Source organism: Larus michahellis, chromosome 5, assembly GCF_964199755.1.
Source record: "Larus michahellis chromosome 5, bLarMic1.1, whole genome shotgun sequence".
In the NCBI taxonomy this organism is placed as follows: Eukaryota; Metazoa; Chordata; class Aves; order Charadriiformes; family Laridae; genus Larus; species Larus michahellis.
Window position 1 is genome coordinate 62956157 of NC_133900.1, and position 17062 is coordinate 62973218.

General features: G+C 39.8%; 2 protein-coding genes across 3 annotated transcripts in view; one reads left to right on the forward strand and one right to left on the reverse strand.

Moving 5' to 3' along the window:
- QDPR (quinoid dihydropteridine reductase) overlaps nt 1–2525 on the reverse strand; it is a 19253-nt gene extending 16728 nt beyond the window's left edge. Inside the window, exon 1 of the mRNA XM_074587675.1 lies at nt 2195–2525. The gene's annotated coding sequence lies outside the window, so the exon portion shown is untranslated. The remainder of the gene's footprint in view (nt 1–2194) is intronic.
- Nucleotides 2368–16971, forward strand: LAP3 (leucine aminopeptidase 3). Of its 2 annotated transcripts, XM_074587643.1 has the most exons (14): nt 2383–2554; nt 3102–3217; nt 3323–3426; nt 3558–3612; nt 5722–5827; nt 6941–7100; nt 8532–8693; nt 9660–9818; nt 10575–10699; nt 12062–12150; nt 13765–13867; nt 15481–15560; nt 16223–16335; nt 16445–16971. In XM_074587643.1, the coding sequence occupies exons 3-14, from the start codon at nt 3398–3400 to the stop codon at nt 16641–16643; spliced, it is 1380 nt and encodes a 459-aa protein (XP_074443744.1). In that variant the 5' UTR covers nt 2383–2554; nt 3102–3217; nt 3323–3397; the 3' UTR covers nt 16644–16971. The 2 variants fall into 2 exon arrangements, with proteins under 2 accessions (XP_074443743.1, XP_074443744.1); XM_074587642.1 differs by lacking the exon at nt 3323–3426 and having other exon boundaries at nt 2368–2554.
- The last annotated feature ends 91 nt before the right edge of the window (nt 16972–17062 follow it).

Sequence of the window (17062 nt, forward strand, 5' to 3'; positions counted from 1 at the left end):
TTACAAGTAGTTGTACAGAAAGAATTATATTGTAACATGTAACTTAGCCTTTATTAAATGGAATTCTCTTTAGGAAGTGAAAAGGAAGCAGATTTTAGGATTGTCCACATAGAACTATTGCTTCAGAAATGCTTTTCAGTAGTACTAATATGCGTGTATTACAACACATTTTTCATACTGCTAAGGAACTGCTTAATGCCCCCCAAAAACTAGTTATTGGGTAAGAGCTGTGGGACTACTTAGGTAAGGACAAGATTAAAGATTTGTTGGACTGGATTCCTAGATAGGTCACAGTAGCTCTGAAAGAACCACTCGAGTACATTGTATAAATAAAGTTAAAGGGGGATAGCCGGGCTGATCAGCTTTTTAATTTCTTGTTTTGAATCTATTCAACAGTGAAGCAAACTCTGCACTAACAGTCCAAAAGAGTATTTCTCACAGCAGATGCATGCAGTATTATTGTGGGATATTGTTGAATGAGTTGAATGACCAAATAACATTATCACCCAACGACCGTTTTGTGACTTGTGAGAAAACATTATTTTCAGTTCACTTCAGAGTGAACAGATGTATTACCATGCATGAATTAAACTGAACAAAACAGATATAAGGCTAAACTAACCTTTCAGTTGCACAGGTTGTCTCAGTTTAAGCCCTGCTAAGACACACCGATGGGACAATGCATAGAATAATTGCCCTGGGAAATTTTGTCTCGGGGAAAAAAAGGTTAAATGCAATCACATACAGTTAAGATGTGCAAATACAAAGCACGCTTTAAGGTTAACAATAGGTAAGCCTATCACTTAGACCTTTTCAGGTTTCCCTTGTACATCATAAAATACTTTCAGAAAATGTGGAACTTGATGTAAGTGTGATCTACTTCATTTACACGTTTTAATTTTAGTTATACTTCATATAGTGTATCTGATCATATGCATGCTAAGCATGTGGAAATGAAGACCTTTTTGGCAGTACTTTTTACTTTGGAAGATCTGAAATCCAAAATGAGAACATTTATGAGCAATATCTGTCCAGAACTTTGAAGAGATTATGGGTTCAAATCCTGTCTTTCCATAAAATTAAAGGCAACTTCATATACCCTGAAAATGACCACTTAATTTGTACATGCAGAATATATAGAAGCTCCATGCAGGATATAGAGAAGCTATGGAGCCATTCCTCAAAGAACGAAGAAACTATTCATTATATCTAAGAGCCTCTCCAAAATAAATGAAGCTAAAAACTAATTACCACTTTGATTCTTCAAATAATGTTACGATTTAATGTTAAAAAATGTAATTTTACAAGATAAATCAAAATGGATGCAATTTCCCTCAGTATCTGAGTGCCGCTGTGCTTAATAAGATGTGTTATTTCTCTCAGAACCACTTAATGGAAAAAGCGGTTAGGTGGGAGCTGCAATATACTGTTGGCATATAGGCCATAAACATAAAATAGGCCCAGCTACCCTTCTTCGTCATGTTCTGCTAATGTAACAGTGCAAATTCAGTTATAGATGTATGGAAAAGCAAACTAATTGTTACACGTAGTGTTGTAAGGTTTCAGATTCTCACATATAAAAGTGAATTACTTACAATCCATGTTTCACATTTCTGGGGAAAACAAAAAAGAAAGAAACAAAAAAAAATATGGCTCACTTGACATTAAAATCCAGTGCATGTTCTGTGCAACTGAAACTCTGGCTCTTCATACTGACGATACAATAAAAGTCAGTAAACTCCAAACAGTTCTTTTCTATACAGTGCTTTTGCTAGAGAAGCATAAATCTACTTCTGACATTACACTGATGACCCAGTATTTTGGTGTGAGTTCTGATAAAATATAACCCTAGTCATTCTCATTGGTCTTTTATTTTCACTTACTATGTTTTATTTTATTTTTTATTGTTTTTAATGTCACTCTGGGATTTTTATTGCTTTCTCTTACAACCTAATCAACTCTTCCTCAGTAGTCATGGTGATATTATACCACCATCCTATATGGAAAATAATATAAATTTGTTTTGTCTTTGCATTTGCAATAAAGCTTTGATTATTCTTTCATAAACCATTTACATTTTAATCTTCGCTGTGCAAATCCGATACACTGTATGCATAAGAGGACTGGGTTTTTAGCGTCTCTGCAAGCCCACAAGAGAAGTTATCTCATCCTCGGCATCAGCGCGGATACTTACCGGGAGCATACCACAAGAGGGCAAAAATCCACGGTGAAACCGACTCGCCCCCATCCCTGCGGTGCAAACCCCCGCACACGAGTCACCAGCCAAACACCACCTCCTGGCCCATCGCGCACCGGCTGTGAACGGCTCCCGCGTCCCGCCCCGGGCCCCGCCCCGCCGGCGCCGGCGGATGAGGCCATCACGGCGCCGGCTGAGGGGGCGGGTCGCCTGCGCCGTCTCGCCGCCTGCCCGCTCGCCATGCTGCTACCCTGGAGGGCGGTTGCGCGCCGCTTCAGCCGGGATCTGCCCCGGGCCTGCGGCTGTTCGGTCCAGGTGCCCTCGCCGCGGGGCTACAGCCGCGGGGCGGGCGGGAAGGTGAGGAGGGGGCGGTCCCTCTTGCTTGGGGTGGACCGAGGCGGGAGGGGCCCTCGGCTGTCCCTCGGCTGTCCCTCGGCTGTCCCTCGGCTGTCCCTCGGCTGTCCCTCGGCCCCTCCTGCCTGCTCGGCAACTCATGGCCGAGCGTGCCGGGCCTCCAGCTCCGGGGGGGCCGTGTGCGCCCCAGGGCCAGCAGCTCCCAAACCTGCGGCTCCCTGCGCTCCTTCTGGGATGTGCCGGGCTGGAGAGCTGTCTTTGGGGGACAGGATGGGGGGAAAATTACAGATGGAAAGAGTTTTTGTCTACGTGTTAGGCAAAATGATGATAACTCTAGTTATACTGTTTCTCATTTCTGTTTTACGTGTAAAAGTAGTTGTAGTTGTTTATCCTGGTTTACCAAAGTGCCACTCTCTGCATCACGTTGGGTGAATACATAAACTGTGATGAATATGTATATTAGTAGCTATGGTTTGAACAGTGTGCTTGCTGCCTTTCGGGTGGGCCTCTCAATTTCATGTTGTTTACATGAATGCACATCCTTTTTTAGGGTCTTGTTCTGGGAATCTACTCAAGTGAAAAGGATGAAGGTGCTGCCCAGTTCACAAGTGCAGGAGATGCTTTTGATAGACTTGTGTCTGGAAAGCTGAGGGAACTTCTCTCTGTGTAAGTGTGTGATAAACTTGTGAAATAGATTAAAATACCTACAAACGCCAATAAGAATTATCCTTTTTTATCATTATTAGTGTTTGTCTCTATACCGCTTTTCAGGCTGGTGTTTGCTTCTACCAGGCCAACCAGTTTGGAGGGGAACTCCTGTGGGAAAACCAAGCACTGGGGAAACAGATGCAGAACGTTCCTGGGGGCTGTGCTCTGTGAGTCAGCGCTGAGCCAGGCGTCCCAGTACAGTGTCGCGGAGCACTGTGTGGTTGTAGAGTGAACCTAGTACCATAAGATTTATCACCAGTAAAGACTTCCTTATTGAAAGAATCTTTTTGTGTCTTAGATGTGGGCCACCCTTGAAGAAAGGCAAAACACGCATGTTCCATGGTTTGCATCAGGTATGAACTTTGGCGTTCTGTGTGCGTATTGATTAATGCGTGAGGTCTGCCTTTACATCTTATTTTAAGCTGAGTTCACTGCTGTGCTTGTATAAATGCATTGCTCTTTCCTCCCCACCACTCCCCCATCCCTCTCAACAAAAGATGTGGTTCTTACTGAAACACACTGTTGTGCTCTCCCTATGTTTGCGCGGCCTTTTGCACAATCCTGTACTCCCTCCGCTGCGAACTGGGAAGATGTAAACAAGTCTGCTTCAAAGGTGGTGCTCTCTGAACAACTGCTTACTGAATGAGCTGAAGCACAACAGTTTTTGGATCAGGCTTCTACTGTTGCCTTCTGTGTTCAGGAGGAGTGAGTGTGTGAGTGTGTACCGATATGTACAAAGACCTTCCAGATGTGACAGTTCTAACACAAGGTAGTCCCATCATAGGCTTTAATCAGAGGTTTTAAAGTCGTGTGTTTGAAACCTCTGAAAACAAGATGTGGGGCTGTTCTTCAAACAGGACTTTGTTTGCACAGACATGATATATCACAAGGGTATGAGATGGGGATTCATCTGCTTAAAGTTAGGCTTTAGGTGCCATTATGCAATGGCATATATATACAACTTCTCTCGATATATATATAAGCCCTAATACAGGTAATACACTTACATGGAGCTGGAAAATACAGCACAACTGTGCCTTTTTGGAGTAGTAGTTAGAGGCTAGGGAAGCGTGTAATGTGACACTAGGTGTCACTGTATAAGTAACTGGATTTTACCTTAGGGCCATTTAAATGATTTAAAACAAAACAATTTGTAGCAAGTATTGCTTACCACGTATAAATTCCTGTGCGGAGACTCCAGACAGGTGATGCCGCACTCAGTAGAAAGGCTCTCAGAAATTTCATGGACGTTGAATCTGCCGAAGGTCCCATTATCCCATTCTGAATACAGGATGCCCTCTGAAATGAGGAGCAAATCTCTGCAAGAGAAGGCAGTAGAATTTGGCCTTACGCACTCTTCTAAGTGTGTAAAATAATGATAACAAAAAAATACTTTTTAGATCCCAGAATCACAGGATGGTTTGGGTGGGAAGAGACCTTAAAGATCATCTAATCCAACCCCCCTGCCATGGGCTGGGACACCTTTCACTAGACCAGGTTGCTCAAAGCCCCATCCAGCCTGGCCTTGAACGCTTCCAGGGATGGGGCATCCACAGCTTCTCTGAGTAACCTGTTCCAGTGTCTCACCACCCTCACAGTAAAGAATTTCTTCCTAGTATCTAATCTAAATCTCCCCTCTTTCAGTTTGAAGCTATTACCCTGTGTCCTATTTTCCATGAGATCACCTTGAATCACTGATCTTCTGGAAAGCTAATGCTAGTTTCAGCGTCTTGTGGACTAAAGACTTTACTGCAGTGTATCAGTTTGAAAGCTGACTGTTAGAATCTGACAGAGCAGCTATTTGTGGTGGAAGGGAAAGACCACGATTAACTTCATTTTTCTTCAGAGCAATAGAAAGTCTGCTCACATATATAACTTTGAGTTTTATACAAATCTGACTTCATTCTTAAAATGCTCCTTTCATCTTTGTTATTTCTTCTTTTTTGCCTTCCACTTGCAGCTTATAAGGCAAGTGTTTAGTCTGCCGTGCTACATTGCTTTCCTGAGTTCTGGAGCTGAGTACCTCTGTACAGCTTTGATTTGGTACCTGGCAAATCGTGACAGCTCAGCTCGGGCTCAGCCTTTGAAGTGATTTTATTTCCGTGAACTGTGCCAAAAAAGGTTACACTTCTCCAGCTTAGTGCTGGCCTTTGTTGCAGCTGGAAAGCTGGATCTGCCTTCAAAGGACTTGCCCTCAGAAGTATCAAGTTTTGTAGGTGTTGAGCATAAAGCGCTATCTGCTGTGATACACATAATTAACTATTAACTGGAAAACAGAACAACTAGTTGCATGCCTGTGGCAAATGATTGGGAGTGCAACATAGAAATGTGTGTAGAGAAAGTACTGAATGCATTTTATGCTGTGCTTGATTAGATTTATAAAGTAAAGTCTTTTTAATAACTCTCTGCAGCGACTGTAACAATGAGGAGAGTTAATCCATTTGTGTGTTGGCTTCATCTAGGACTTTCCGAGTGTGGTTGTAGTTGGCTTGGGTAAGAAGAATGCTGGAGTAAATGACCAAGAAAACTGGAATGAAGGCAAAGAAAACATTCGTGCAGCTGTTGCAGGTTAACTGTTTTGAAATTTTCTTAAGCCTTTTGTCTATAAAACTCTTGCAATGGTGCAGCATGTTCCACTTTTGAAGAGTGAGTCTATACATGATTTTGTTTTGACATGCAGAAGCTACTGCATGGTTTGGTAAATGCGTTTGCTTGTCAGTGATATTCATGTAAGCTTTTGCTTAGTGAGGAAGGAGTTACAGGGCATGTAAATCAATCTGAAGACAGGTAACTGCAATTATTTATATCAAATAACTTTCCTAAACAGTGTGATATTAAAAAGGCACTTGTTTAATTACTACTACTTTGAAGCCTGAGAGCATCACCGATTCACTTTATGCTCATGCTGTACTTAAGTATGCACATATATTTATTTTTGCCACTTAGTTTGTTACTGAGATATTTGTGTTATAAACTGGTATCTTTCACAACATCAGTAGTATGATTCAGTATGTTATCTGTCGTAGGCAGAGGAGGCCTCTCTATCTTAATCAAGGATGACTGCTGCATCTAAGTGTGTATAAAACAAGAATAAAGAGTTCTCACAGATTATAAACAGAGTTTATAATCTGAGACTAGAGGTCAGTCACACATATATGACAGCTGTATGTGCTAGCCTGCGTTGTCTCACCAGCTGCCAAAACACTGCTAAATTATTTAGGTATAAAATAGAGTTTATGGAATTTTTGTTTGTTTATAAAAGTGTGTATAAACTCATTTGGAAGATGAGAGCAGTCATATATTAGCAAAAAACTAAATTACAGCAAATTTCTGATACCTGTAGATAGTCATAATCCATAGCACTCCAGAATGGTAAAGCTTTTCTTGATATAGTGTGAGCTTAAAGGAATCAGAATAACTGTGGACTTTCCTTTTTATTCTTTTGAAATATCTTAATCATTACAATTCATCAAGGGATATTTTAGTGAAAATTTGTCAGTATATGGCCATTAGCATTTTTAATTATTCTACCGCATGATCTTTTTAATTGATTCACTTATAAACTTAGATATCTTGAGTTAAAATTATTTTTTCGTTGAAATGTCATATTGGTCACTTCAGAAACCAGTTTTGCTGTTCTGTGCAACGCTCGGCCTACTAGTTCTGTGCTGTGTTTTTCAGTTGGCTGTAGACAGCTCCAGGATCTGGAGATCCCTTGTGTTGAAGTAGACCCCTGTGGAGACGCTCAAGCGGCTGCAGAAGGTGCTGTCCTCGGATTGCATGAATATAACGAGCTCAAGCAAAAAAAGAAACCCGCAGTTACTCCTCAGCTTCATGGAAGGTGATGGCAAAAGGAAAGCTTGCCTGTTTGTTTGTTTGTTTATTTATAAAACTGTGTGCATGCTTGTGCATGAGAAAAACACAAAACTGAAAGAATAGGTCTAGCAGCAATATCCCTCTTAACTCCTCCTACTTCTTTGAATTTCCTGTGCCAACCCTCTCATCATAAAAGTCAGTCAAGTTGGTCAGGCGTGATTTGCCCCCCAAAAAAAATCTATAGTGACTGTTCCCAGTGACCATCTTGTCCTTCATGTACCTGGAAATGGCTTCCAAGATTACTTTCTCCATAAACTCCTAGGAGATTTAGTCTAGGATAACTGGCTTGTAGTTCCCTATATCCTCCTTGCCAGTCTTAAAGATGGGGGTTTGTCCTTTTCCAATCATCAGGGACCACATTGCGTTACTGTGACCTTTCAAACTGAGAGACCAGGCTTGCGATGCTGCCAGCCAGCTCCCTCGGCACTCTCAGATATATATCCTGCCTGCTACCAAGGATTTGTGTCTGTCCTGCTTTCTTAAGCAGGTCTATCTTCCTTTTCCATGGGTAGTACCTTTCTTCCCCAGACTCTGTTACTAAGAACAAAGAACTGGGGAATCTGGAAGCAGACCTTAATAATTATTAAGACTGATGCAAAGCAGGCATTAATGTCAGTCTTCTCAGTGTTCACTAGATTGCCTGCCGGATTTAGCCAGGGGACAGCATTATTCCTGACCTTCTTTTTGCTGATGATGTACACATTGAAGTCCTTTTGTTGCCTTTCCCACTTCTTACCAGTTTCAGTGTCAGCTGAGATTTGTCTTCATAATTGCATCCCTTCGTATCCAGGCAATGTAGCTATATTCCTCCTGGGTTCCTTCTTCACTGTGCTGCTTTTTTGAGAGGCAAAATCCAACTTAATGCCCTGCTTTGTGATATCTTTTAGAGTAAATAAGACTTTCAGTAAAATTAAAGGTTTTGTACTGGTAGTGTTGCAAAGTAACCAGAGAGACATCTCCATTCCCTATGCAGGCAGCTCTTTGAATGTTTGCTCTGTCATTCATTAGTGAAATTCCTGAGTACACTATTATAATTAATGCAATTACAAATTTTGGAAGGGGTATTAAACCTTGTGCTTAAGGATTTAAGCCAGTCTCTGACTAGTAAGGATTAGGACAAGATGTAATGTATTAGACAGATAATTTTACATCTGTCTGCTCCAGGATCTTCCAGCTTTCTGTGAAGCATTTGGCACTGACTAGAACCAGGGATGAGCTACTAGACTAGATGCACCTTGGATTTCATACTAAATTCCTCGTAGTAAGATTACTATGACATTCTTAATTGCCCCAATTAATGATACCACATTTTCAAACAGGAGAGGACAGATAGATGCCAACATAATCTTACTTTTGCAAATATTTATGATCCTGATTATTGTACGGTGTTGTTTAGTGCTGAAAGTGAAGCCTGGCAAAAAGGTGTTATCTACGCTGAAGGTCAGAACCTCGCTCGGTATCTTATGGAGGCTCCAGCTAATTATATCACTCCAATCAAATTTGCTGAACATATTGAACAGAAGCTCAGAAGTTTCAGCAATGTGAAGGTCCATATAAGGTAAATTCCACTGAAATAATTCCTCTATAGGGTAAGATACCTTGTGGGCTATTCAAATCTGCAGTGTGCTCTCATTTTTACTCTGCCACTTCAGATGACAAAAGCAGGGGAAGTGTTTGGCACAAAGGTACGAGGGGCGCTCAGGCTGCAAGCTACTCTCAGGGTTAGAAGGTGAGCTTCTAGTTTGCAGAGTAAGCAAGATACTGTGACACAGTAAAATGATTAACTGTCAGTGAGTCGTGCAGGCAATTACTGCTTAATTGACACATGTGCTGTGAAAGAGGAAGCTTGATGACGACTCAGTGAATAGAGGGCAAATACTGGATAACCTTTTTTCTAATACATTTTGGGTTTTTTTCACAAGTGGATTTTATACATACCTTTGCTTTTTTTTTTTTTTTTCAATGTGGTAATTAAACATCCTCCATTTACTGCTGTTATTGTTGGGGCTTTTTTTAACTTTTAAAAATGTTGAGATGGAGTCATAAAAGCCCTTGCAGTTGAATTTGCACAGTTAATGCTTCTAGCCTCGGCGTTTCTAGTCACTGCTCTTCAGTGGAAATGGGCTAACTGGTTGTGCAAGTGTTGGAGGCTGTTTTGTTGAAAAGCAAAGGATTGAGGGAAATCAACTTTTGCTTATAGTTAACCATCTTGATAGCAGAAAGCTAAACTGTAACCTGCTGCAATATTGTTATTCTATGTGCCTTCAGAGACTGCAGCCTACTGGGCAAGTGAAAGTTTCATGTTTCTTACGCAGCAGCTCTGAGGCCCTATTTTTCTGTTTCACAAAAAAAAAAAGTGATAATGGTTGGATTTAAATGACGGTTTCCAAAATAACTAAGATGGATTTCACAGTTCATGTACAAACCTTCAAGAATTGGGATTTCTAAACAAACAAACAAAACGAATTACCTTAGTCAAAGTGTCCAATTACCAAAAAAAATAAAATATATATTTCTATTCCAGACCGGAGTCTTGGATAACAACACAACAGATGGGAGCATTCCTGAGTGTAGCTAAGGGTTCAGCTGAACCTCCTGTCTTTCTGGAGATTCACTATTTGGGTGGTGCTAATACAAATGACCCCCCATTGGTTTTTGTAGGAAAAGGAGTTACATTTGACAGGTACGTATGCTAATCTTTTAATGACTAAAGGGGGGAAAATGCCTTCCTCCTATTCACGTTCAACGGGGAGATGCTTTTTCTTTGCTCAGCATATCTTTCAATGCCATTCCAGTGAACTTGCCCTATGTAGTACTGTGCTGCGTTTTCTGGGGAGAAGACAAGCTTGAGTGGTTGGACAAAGTAGGAATTGATATGCCCTTGTCTTGTCAGGCAAAAATGGAAATTCAGGAGAGAAAAAAAACCAAAGAACTTCGTTTTTTTTTTTTTTTGGCCTGAGCAAAACTCTGAAGAATTTACATGTTTTGGATTGCAGTCCGTCACTGGACATCTAGATCATGCTTAAGAAAGAGAAAATAGTTCATTCTTTGCAGCAGTTCCTTGTAACTGCTTTTCATATCACACAACTACAGAATAATTTATCCGTTTGCTCCCCTTCCATGTGCTGATTTTACCAAGTGTACTATTTTGTTCTTGTTTTGTGCTCTTTTGCTATTATGAAGACCATTGAGTTAGTCTGCTGCAGATTACCTGGGCTTTTATGCATCCTAATTATGAGGAAATAATTCAGAGATATCTTTTATCTGAAATGAAAACCCAAATACCTTGCATTCAGTATGCCTGTTATGGTGTTGCAGGAATATTTGAAAACACATTTACTGATACTTGGTGTTAAAACATACTGACGGATAGAATATTATCAATGTATGCAACTTCGAACTCCTACATGTTGGATGATATTTGTGCTCTTTGTTCCAGTGGTGGCATTTCACTGAAGCCATCATCGGGTATGGATGCGATGAGAGCAGATATGGGAGGGGCAGCAACTATCTGTTCAACCATTGTGACAGCAGCAGCTTTAAATCTACCTCTTAACATAATTGGTAAGTATGTTTGTGTAAGAATCCAAAAATCTCAATTTTACAAGATTTCTTTTTGCCAAAGTCATTTTCTAGTGTCAGCACTGGTAACCGTCTTAGAGAAATGCCATGGACTCTTGCAGACTTATTTGTCTCAGCTTCTCTCCCATTTTTACTTGCTTATCAAAAACTATTTGCTTTGCTTGAATAAAACATTTCAACACTGAATTAAAATTTTTGAACATGTGATTTTTAGATCTTAGGTGAGAAATGGTTGTCAATAAACTGATTTTCGACGGTTTTTTCAGAAGTTATGATCCTTCAGGAATGTGAATATCTGTAGAAGCAATTAAAAATGGAAAGGAGTTATCTAAGCTACACTCCATGAGTGTTTGCCACAGCGGAACGGGAAGAGGGATCAGCTTTTGTTTCCTTAGGTGAATATCTCAGCAGAAATCTAAAATAAACAAAAAAAAAACCCCAGTGTACTGACACTATTTTTAAGTATGAGAAATGCTTATATTCTTCTGAAAAAATGTTGCACAGCTAAAATTAAATGAGCTGATTCAGGACCCGTGGCAAAATGAGTTGCTGATGACATGTAATCCATTCTAAGATAAGTTTGATGTTTCAGAACCTTGACTTTCAGGAAACTTAATATTTTAGTCACTTTTATGCTTCAACCAGTAGAGGGCAGCGAAACACATCCTCACGACATTCCTCACCAAGTATGCAATGGGAAAGGCTAAATCAGTGGAGCAAAAATCTGTGTACATAATTCCACTGAAAAGAGGTGGCCCACAATTCGCTTATTCCTTGTGCCAGGAGCAGGTTTTTCCTAGGAATGGTGGAGTGCCGTTCATCCCATTATCCCATTCATAGTTGGAGTTCTGACGCTGACCCTCTCTTTTGCTCACCTCTATTTGCTTGTCTTGTGGTTGAAGTTCTACGGCGAGTCCTTGGACCCCTCGGCATTAAACAATGTTTATTTACAGTGCACAGAACTTGAACGGCTCAGAGCGTTAATTCAAGAAGTTTTTAATTTCAGAAAGAAACCCCTTTTCGTGTGACTTATTCATATATGGAAGACATAAGACATTTGTTGCTCCTCTGATCTCATTTGTCTGGGCGTAAAGTAGAAGTAAATTCTACTGGTAAAATGGTGTAGGTGAGAGAATGTGGTGGTGCAACATGCAGAGGAATCTCCCTGATTGAAAACTGGACCGTGTGTCTTTCAGTAGCCAGGAAAATTCAGATTTTGAACACAAATTCAAGATGAGAGTAGTACTTAAGGAGGTGCTTGGGTTTTTCTAAGTGGTTTTTTTTTTTCCTACATCTTTTCTGAGGAAAAAAACCTAGTAATGCACTTTTCTTTTTCTTTCTGAGGTTTGGCACCCCTCTGTGAAAATATGCCTAGTGGTAAGGCAAACAAGCCTGGGGATGTAGTTAGAGCCAAGAATGGAAAAACAATACAGGTATGCATATGAAACTTGAATTTTGAATATTTTCAGTGAATTGGTTTAATCAATTGAAGTTAAATGACTGCAGTCAGAGTACGTGTTTGAAAAGACCCTTTAAAAAGATAAAAGTGCAAAAAGTGTTTTAAAAAATATAAGCAGCATGTTATTAATTAGAAATTGCTATCATAGGATTCTTTCACATATAAATATAGATTGAAGAGATTAGACATGTTTTATAAGTTGCTATGAAAAGCTGAAAAGTCATGGTCATTTACTGAACATGCTAGAAAATCTTGTTTTAGCACAAGAGGTTGTTACAATGCTCATAAATATAGGTTCTCAGGATGAACAATATACTAATTCAGCAGACCCTTCAGGACACTTCCTTGCTGTCTGGAGTAAAACATAAGAGTATTAGTTTCCTCCTGACATAACCAAGGTCTTTACCCTGCCAAGCTGCTCTGTACAATCAGAACTCTGAGTCATAGGGGCTGTTGGTTCAAAGGAGCTTGCCCAAAATACGTATTTCATATTTAATCCAAACTGTTACATATTCATCGAATACATTAAATGGTATTGAAAGTCATTGTGTTGTAGACCAATGATTTCCTGCAGAAGTAGATGGCTTAATCAGTATTTTGCTTTGGATTTCTGTGGATCTGCCACCTTTGACTTGCTGAACCTTCCAGTTCCTTGAGGTTCTTCTCCCAAAACACTCTGAGTTCAGTCACCCTCTGTTTTGAGGGGAAAAGACTGAGCACGTATTCCCACACCAAGAAAGAATTTGAACGAAAGTGCTAGTAGCTCAGAGCATATCATGCAATTAATCTTGCAGAATTCATCGTGAATTTTCCCTGAAAGGGGAAAGGAGCAAAGGAACTATTGATCATCTTTTTTTAGAGGGAAAAAGTTTCAAGATCAAAGGGAAAGCAGTGTAACAAGGAACTGTGTTTCCAGGCATCCATCTGTGCTTCTTTGTAGTACCCTCTCCTTCTTTGCAGTTTCCATGGCCAGATCTCTGTGCTGCTCAGAAGCAGCCCCTGGGATTCCTGGTGCTTTGCTGGGAATGGTAACCAGCCCCCTGCACTCCACTGGGGCACTTCTGCACCTCCAGGCCCTTCTGAGAAGCCAGCAGCACAGAGGCCCAGCAAGCAGAGGAGGCTGCAGTGATGAAAGATGACTTGACCTCAGCTACAGATATGCTTTTATTTTAAAAACATAACTATATCAATACTACCTTTTATCTTTTTTTTTTTTAGTTTATTTTGTATATATTTTGATTACCTAAAGTTCTTAGAGCCTGTGACAGTGCATTCACAAACTGACAGGTATTTCTTAGAATCATAGAATGGTTTAGGTTGGAAGGGACCTTAAAGGTCATCTAGTTCCAACCCCCCCGCCATGGGCTGGGACACCTTTCACTAGACCAGGTTGCACAAAGCCCATCCAGCCTGGCCTTGAACACTTCCAGGGATGAGGCATCCACAACTTCTCTGGGCAACCTGTTCCAGTGTCTCACCACCCTCACAGTAAAGAATTTCTTCCTAATTTAGGATAAATGTAAGAAGTAAATCAGTGAAAGGGATGTTTTCAGTAGTTAATCTGTTTGTTCTAATTTTGCACCTGAAGGTAGATAACACGGATGCAGAAGGAAGACTGCTGTTAGCCGATGCTCTCTGTTATGCCCACAACTTTAATGCAAGGGCTATTGTGAATGCTGCAACATTAACAGGTAAGCAATCTCCCTGCTCGTTTTGCAAGTCAGTTCCTTGTTACTGTCGTTAATTGGGCTGTGGATTAGTTGCACTAGGTATATGAAGCCAACCTGAATTCAGAAGTAACTGAGATGGTTTTACATGTTGTAGGACAACAGCTAGCACAATTTGTGCTCTAACAACTTGTACAGCTGCACCGTGTCTCTAGGACTGGGGAGGGTATTTTCATGCAGGGTACACTCTCAGCAATGTAGACGAAGTTGAGCTGGCCCAGACAAGCTGGAACTAATAAAAGCGGGAAAACCTAAACAGATTTGGATATTTGTGCACAACGTTTTCCAGTGCTTCCATTTCAGAGCTAAGCCCTCCCAGCTCCCAGGGCTGTGTGATGCAGAGATACTGGTGTGGTTGTGGAAAAATCCTGCCAGGTCCATGTGGCACTGGCCACGCTGGAGCCAAAATAGCTTCTTTGTGAATGGCTTCATGAGTGCCTGAGCTCTGACCAAGCCAGCACCAGTTCTTCCATAATGTGAGTTAGCTCAGGTCTCTGTGATTCTAGACAACGGAATAGGAGAGTCATTACCATCTTCACAAGAATTTGTTTGACCGAAGTATCTTTTATATGCAGTTCGCATACTTTCAGGCATAATAGAATGTGCTTCAATTGTTTCATCTCTACAGATGTATATGAATAAAGTTATAATTTTAAATTTAAAACCAGCATTGTGTATGCATCTCATGAACTGCAGTAACAAGCTGTCATGGGTGAAGTGACTGTAGTTGAAATGAGAGCAAACATGGGAGAGTAGTTCAGACAAGAGTCCACTGTGTTGCTTATGAATATGCTAAGCAAAATAATTATCTTTCTATATATTCTGTACTAACGCTTTAAACTATGTTCCATCGGGTTTACCAGTTCAAATGCTGTGGAAAAATTCAGTAGACAGAAGAGAAGACTATTTTAAGATTGTTGCCTTGCATAAAAGTATTCTCATATAAAGTGCATGATAAAAGGAGGAGTTTACTCCCACTATAAATTATTCTGTGTTTCGCATCCTTGGGCACCAAGCAGGAAGAAGAGCTCCCATAGAAGTTTCTTTGACATGTCATTTTGTTCAACTACTATTTTCCTTCCTTTTTTAAATCTCACTGAAGATTGAGTGTTGGCATTAGAGAGGCAGTTCTGTGGTATCAAATAAATAAATACGTATGTAATCCCCCTGGTTTAGGCATGGTTTAGTATTTTGATAAGGATTACTTCCATTTAAAGTAAATTCATGTATGCTGTGCAAAAATCTATGCAAGTGAAATTCACAAAAGGGAAAGTATCAGCTTGAAAATTGTAGAGGTCCATAAATTGGAAAAAGTCCACTCACTTATTTTCTATATGGAAACAGTAAAATTTAGAGGTTTTTTTTTTTTTCAGAAGACACTGCTATTGCTGAATACATTATTGTCCTATTGTAGACTATGTAACTGGTTTAATGTTTAAACTTTTAAAAATGCAAGTGTACTAAAATCTTTAGGTTTTGCAGACTTTGTAGAAATTACTGATAATGGGAAATAAAAATGGAAAGTTTTGTGTTTACTTTTGCCTTCATTGTGTAACCTCGAAGGTGTGTTTCTGTAGGTGCCATGGATGTTGCACTGGGGTCTGCTGCGACTGGAGTGTTCACAAACTCATCTTGGCTTTGGAGTCACCTTTATGAGGTAGGCCATCTGCGTTATTATTAAATCATAATAATAATTCAGTAATAGCTGTTACTATTGAAAAGTTAGTGCAGTAATGAAAGTCTTTATGCAAATCTAAAAGTTATATTATTACATTTTGAAATCTCATAGGAATTGTGAGTACTGTATTTAATTGAAAATAATTAATTTTGACTTAAGTACTAGCTCTTTAGTGAGGTTTAGTATCATTCAGCAGACAGCATGCACATACTCTCAAGGATCTGCATGTTCTGATAACACTGTATATGCATAAGCTCTGGACTGACAGTAATTAGTTCACGTTAAAAATATAATCGATCGTGATTAACAACACAGGTAAAAATTCAGAGAGGCCTTGTGAGTGGCTGAAGTGTGATGGTTAAAGGAAGTCTGAAGGGAAGGATTTGTGTTGCCAGGGGAAAAAAAAGATTGGGGGGAGGGGAAAAAGCAGTCTGTTCAGACTTTTGCCTCTTGATTAACACTAAAGTACCTAAAAAGTAGGATTCACTGTTTTGTTTTGCAGTGTTATTTCCAAATACCTAATATTTTATTGGGATGAAGATTTTTAGACTAATCAAAACTAAACAAAAATAAGCATGCACGATACTGGGGCTTATAAATGCAGTTTAAAAAGACACCCAAACTATCACTTTCTTTTTCAGGCTAGCATTTTGACAGGAGACAGAGTTTGGAGAATGCCTCTTTTTGAACATTACACAAAACAAGTAACAGACTGTCCACTTGCAGATCTGAGTAACATTGGAAAGTACAGCAGGTAAGATGTAACAATATCCTCTATGTGCCCCTTTCATTCAGTGTATTCGTTTAATATTTGTGCTGTTGGTGTTGCTTTAGAAACAATACAATTTTTCTGCTTCCCACAGAGCTGGAGGAGCATGCACAGCTGCTGCATTCCTGAAGGAATTTGTCACTGCCTCTCACTGGGCTCACTTAGATATAGCTGGTGTGATGTCGAATAAAGATGAGGTGCCCTATCTTCGAAAAGGCATGGCAGGCCGGCCTACGAGAACGCTAGTAGAGTTTGCGGCTCGATTAAGTCAAGACAGTCACAGTACCAAATAAAATACTTCCTCTAAAATCATCCACTCTGCCTTAAGAAAAAAAATCTTAAAAAGTATTATTCATAAATGAATGCTCCAAGCACATTTTCACTGTGGCAATGAACTACCACTGCATTTTATAAATCATTATGTGGGTAAGAATATCTCACCTTTGAGATTTGTCGTCCCATATTAAGCAGTTTAAAATAAAAAAAATATTGTTTGAACTATTGAGATATTTTGTACCAAGACATGATGATGGAAAATATCTGAACTCCTATTTTATATGTAAAGTAAGCATAATTATTGCAAACAATAAATCTCTTATTTGGGTGTGTTATTTTGATTGATAGGGAATTAACAATAGATGGAGATCATAACTGTGCCTTGGTTTTGGGTGAATTGTAGGTGGGATGAAAGGTAACTCTGCAACGTTGTTTA

Bases quoted from the DNA above. Each gene is read 5' to 3' on its own strand.
- LAP3 (XM_074587642.1), top strand. From the start codon at position 2,438: ATGCTGCTACCCTGGAGGGCGGTTGCGCGCCGCTTCAGCCGGGATCTG. The intron at 5,828-6,940 runs GTTAACTGTTTT...TGTGTTTTTCAG, and splicing joins CATTCGTGCAGCTGTTGCAG to TTGGCTGTAGACAGCTCCAG. The intron at 9,819-10,574 runs GTACGTATGCTA...TCTTTGTTCCAG, and splicing joins AAAGGAGTTACATTTGACAG to TGGTGGCATTTCACTGAAGC.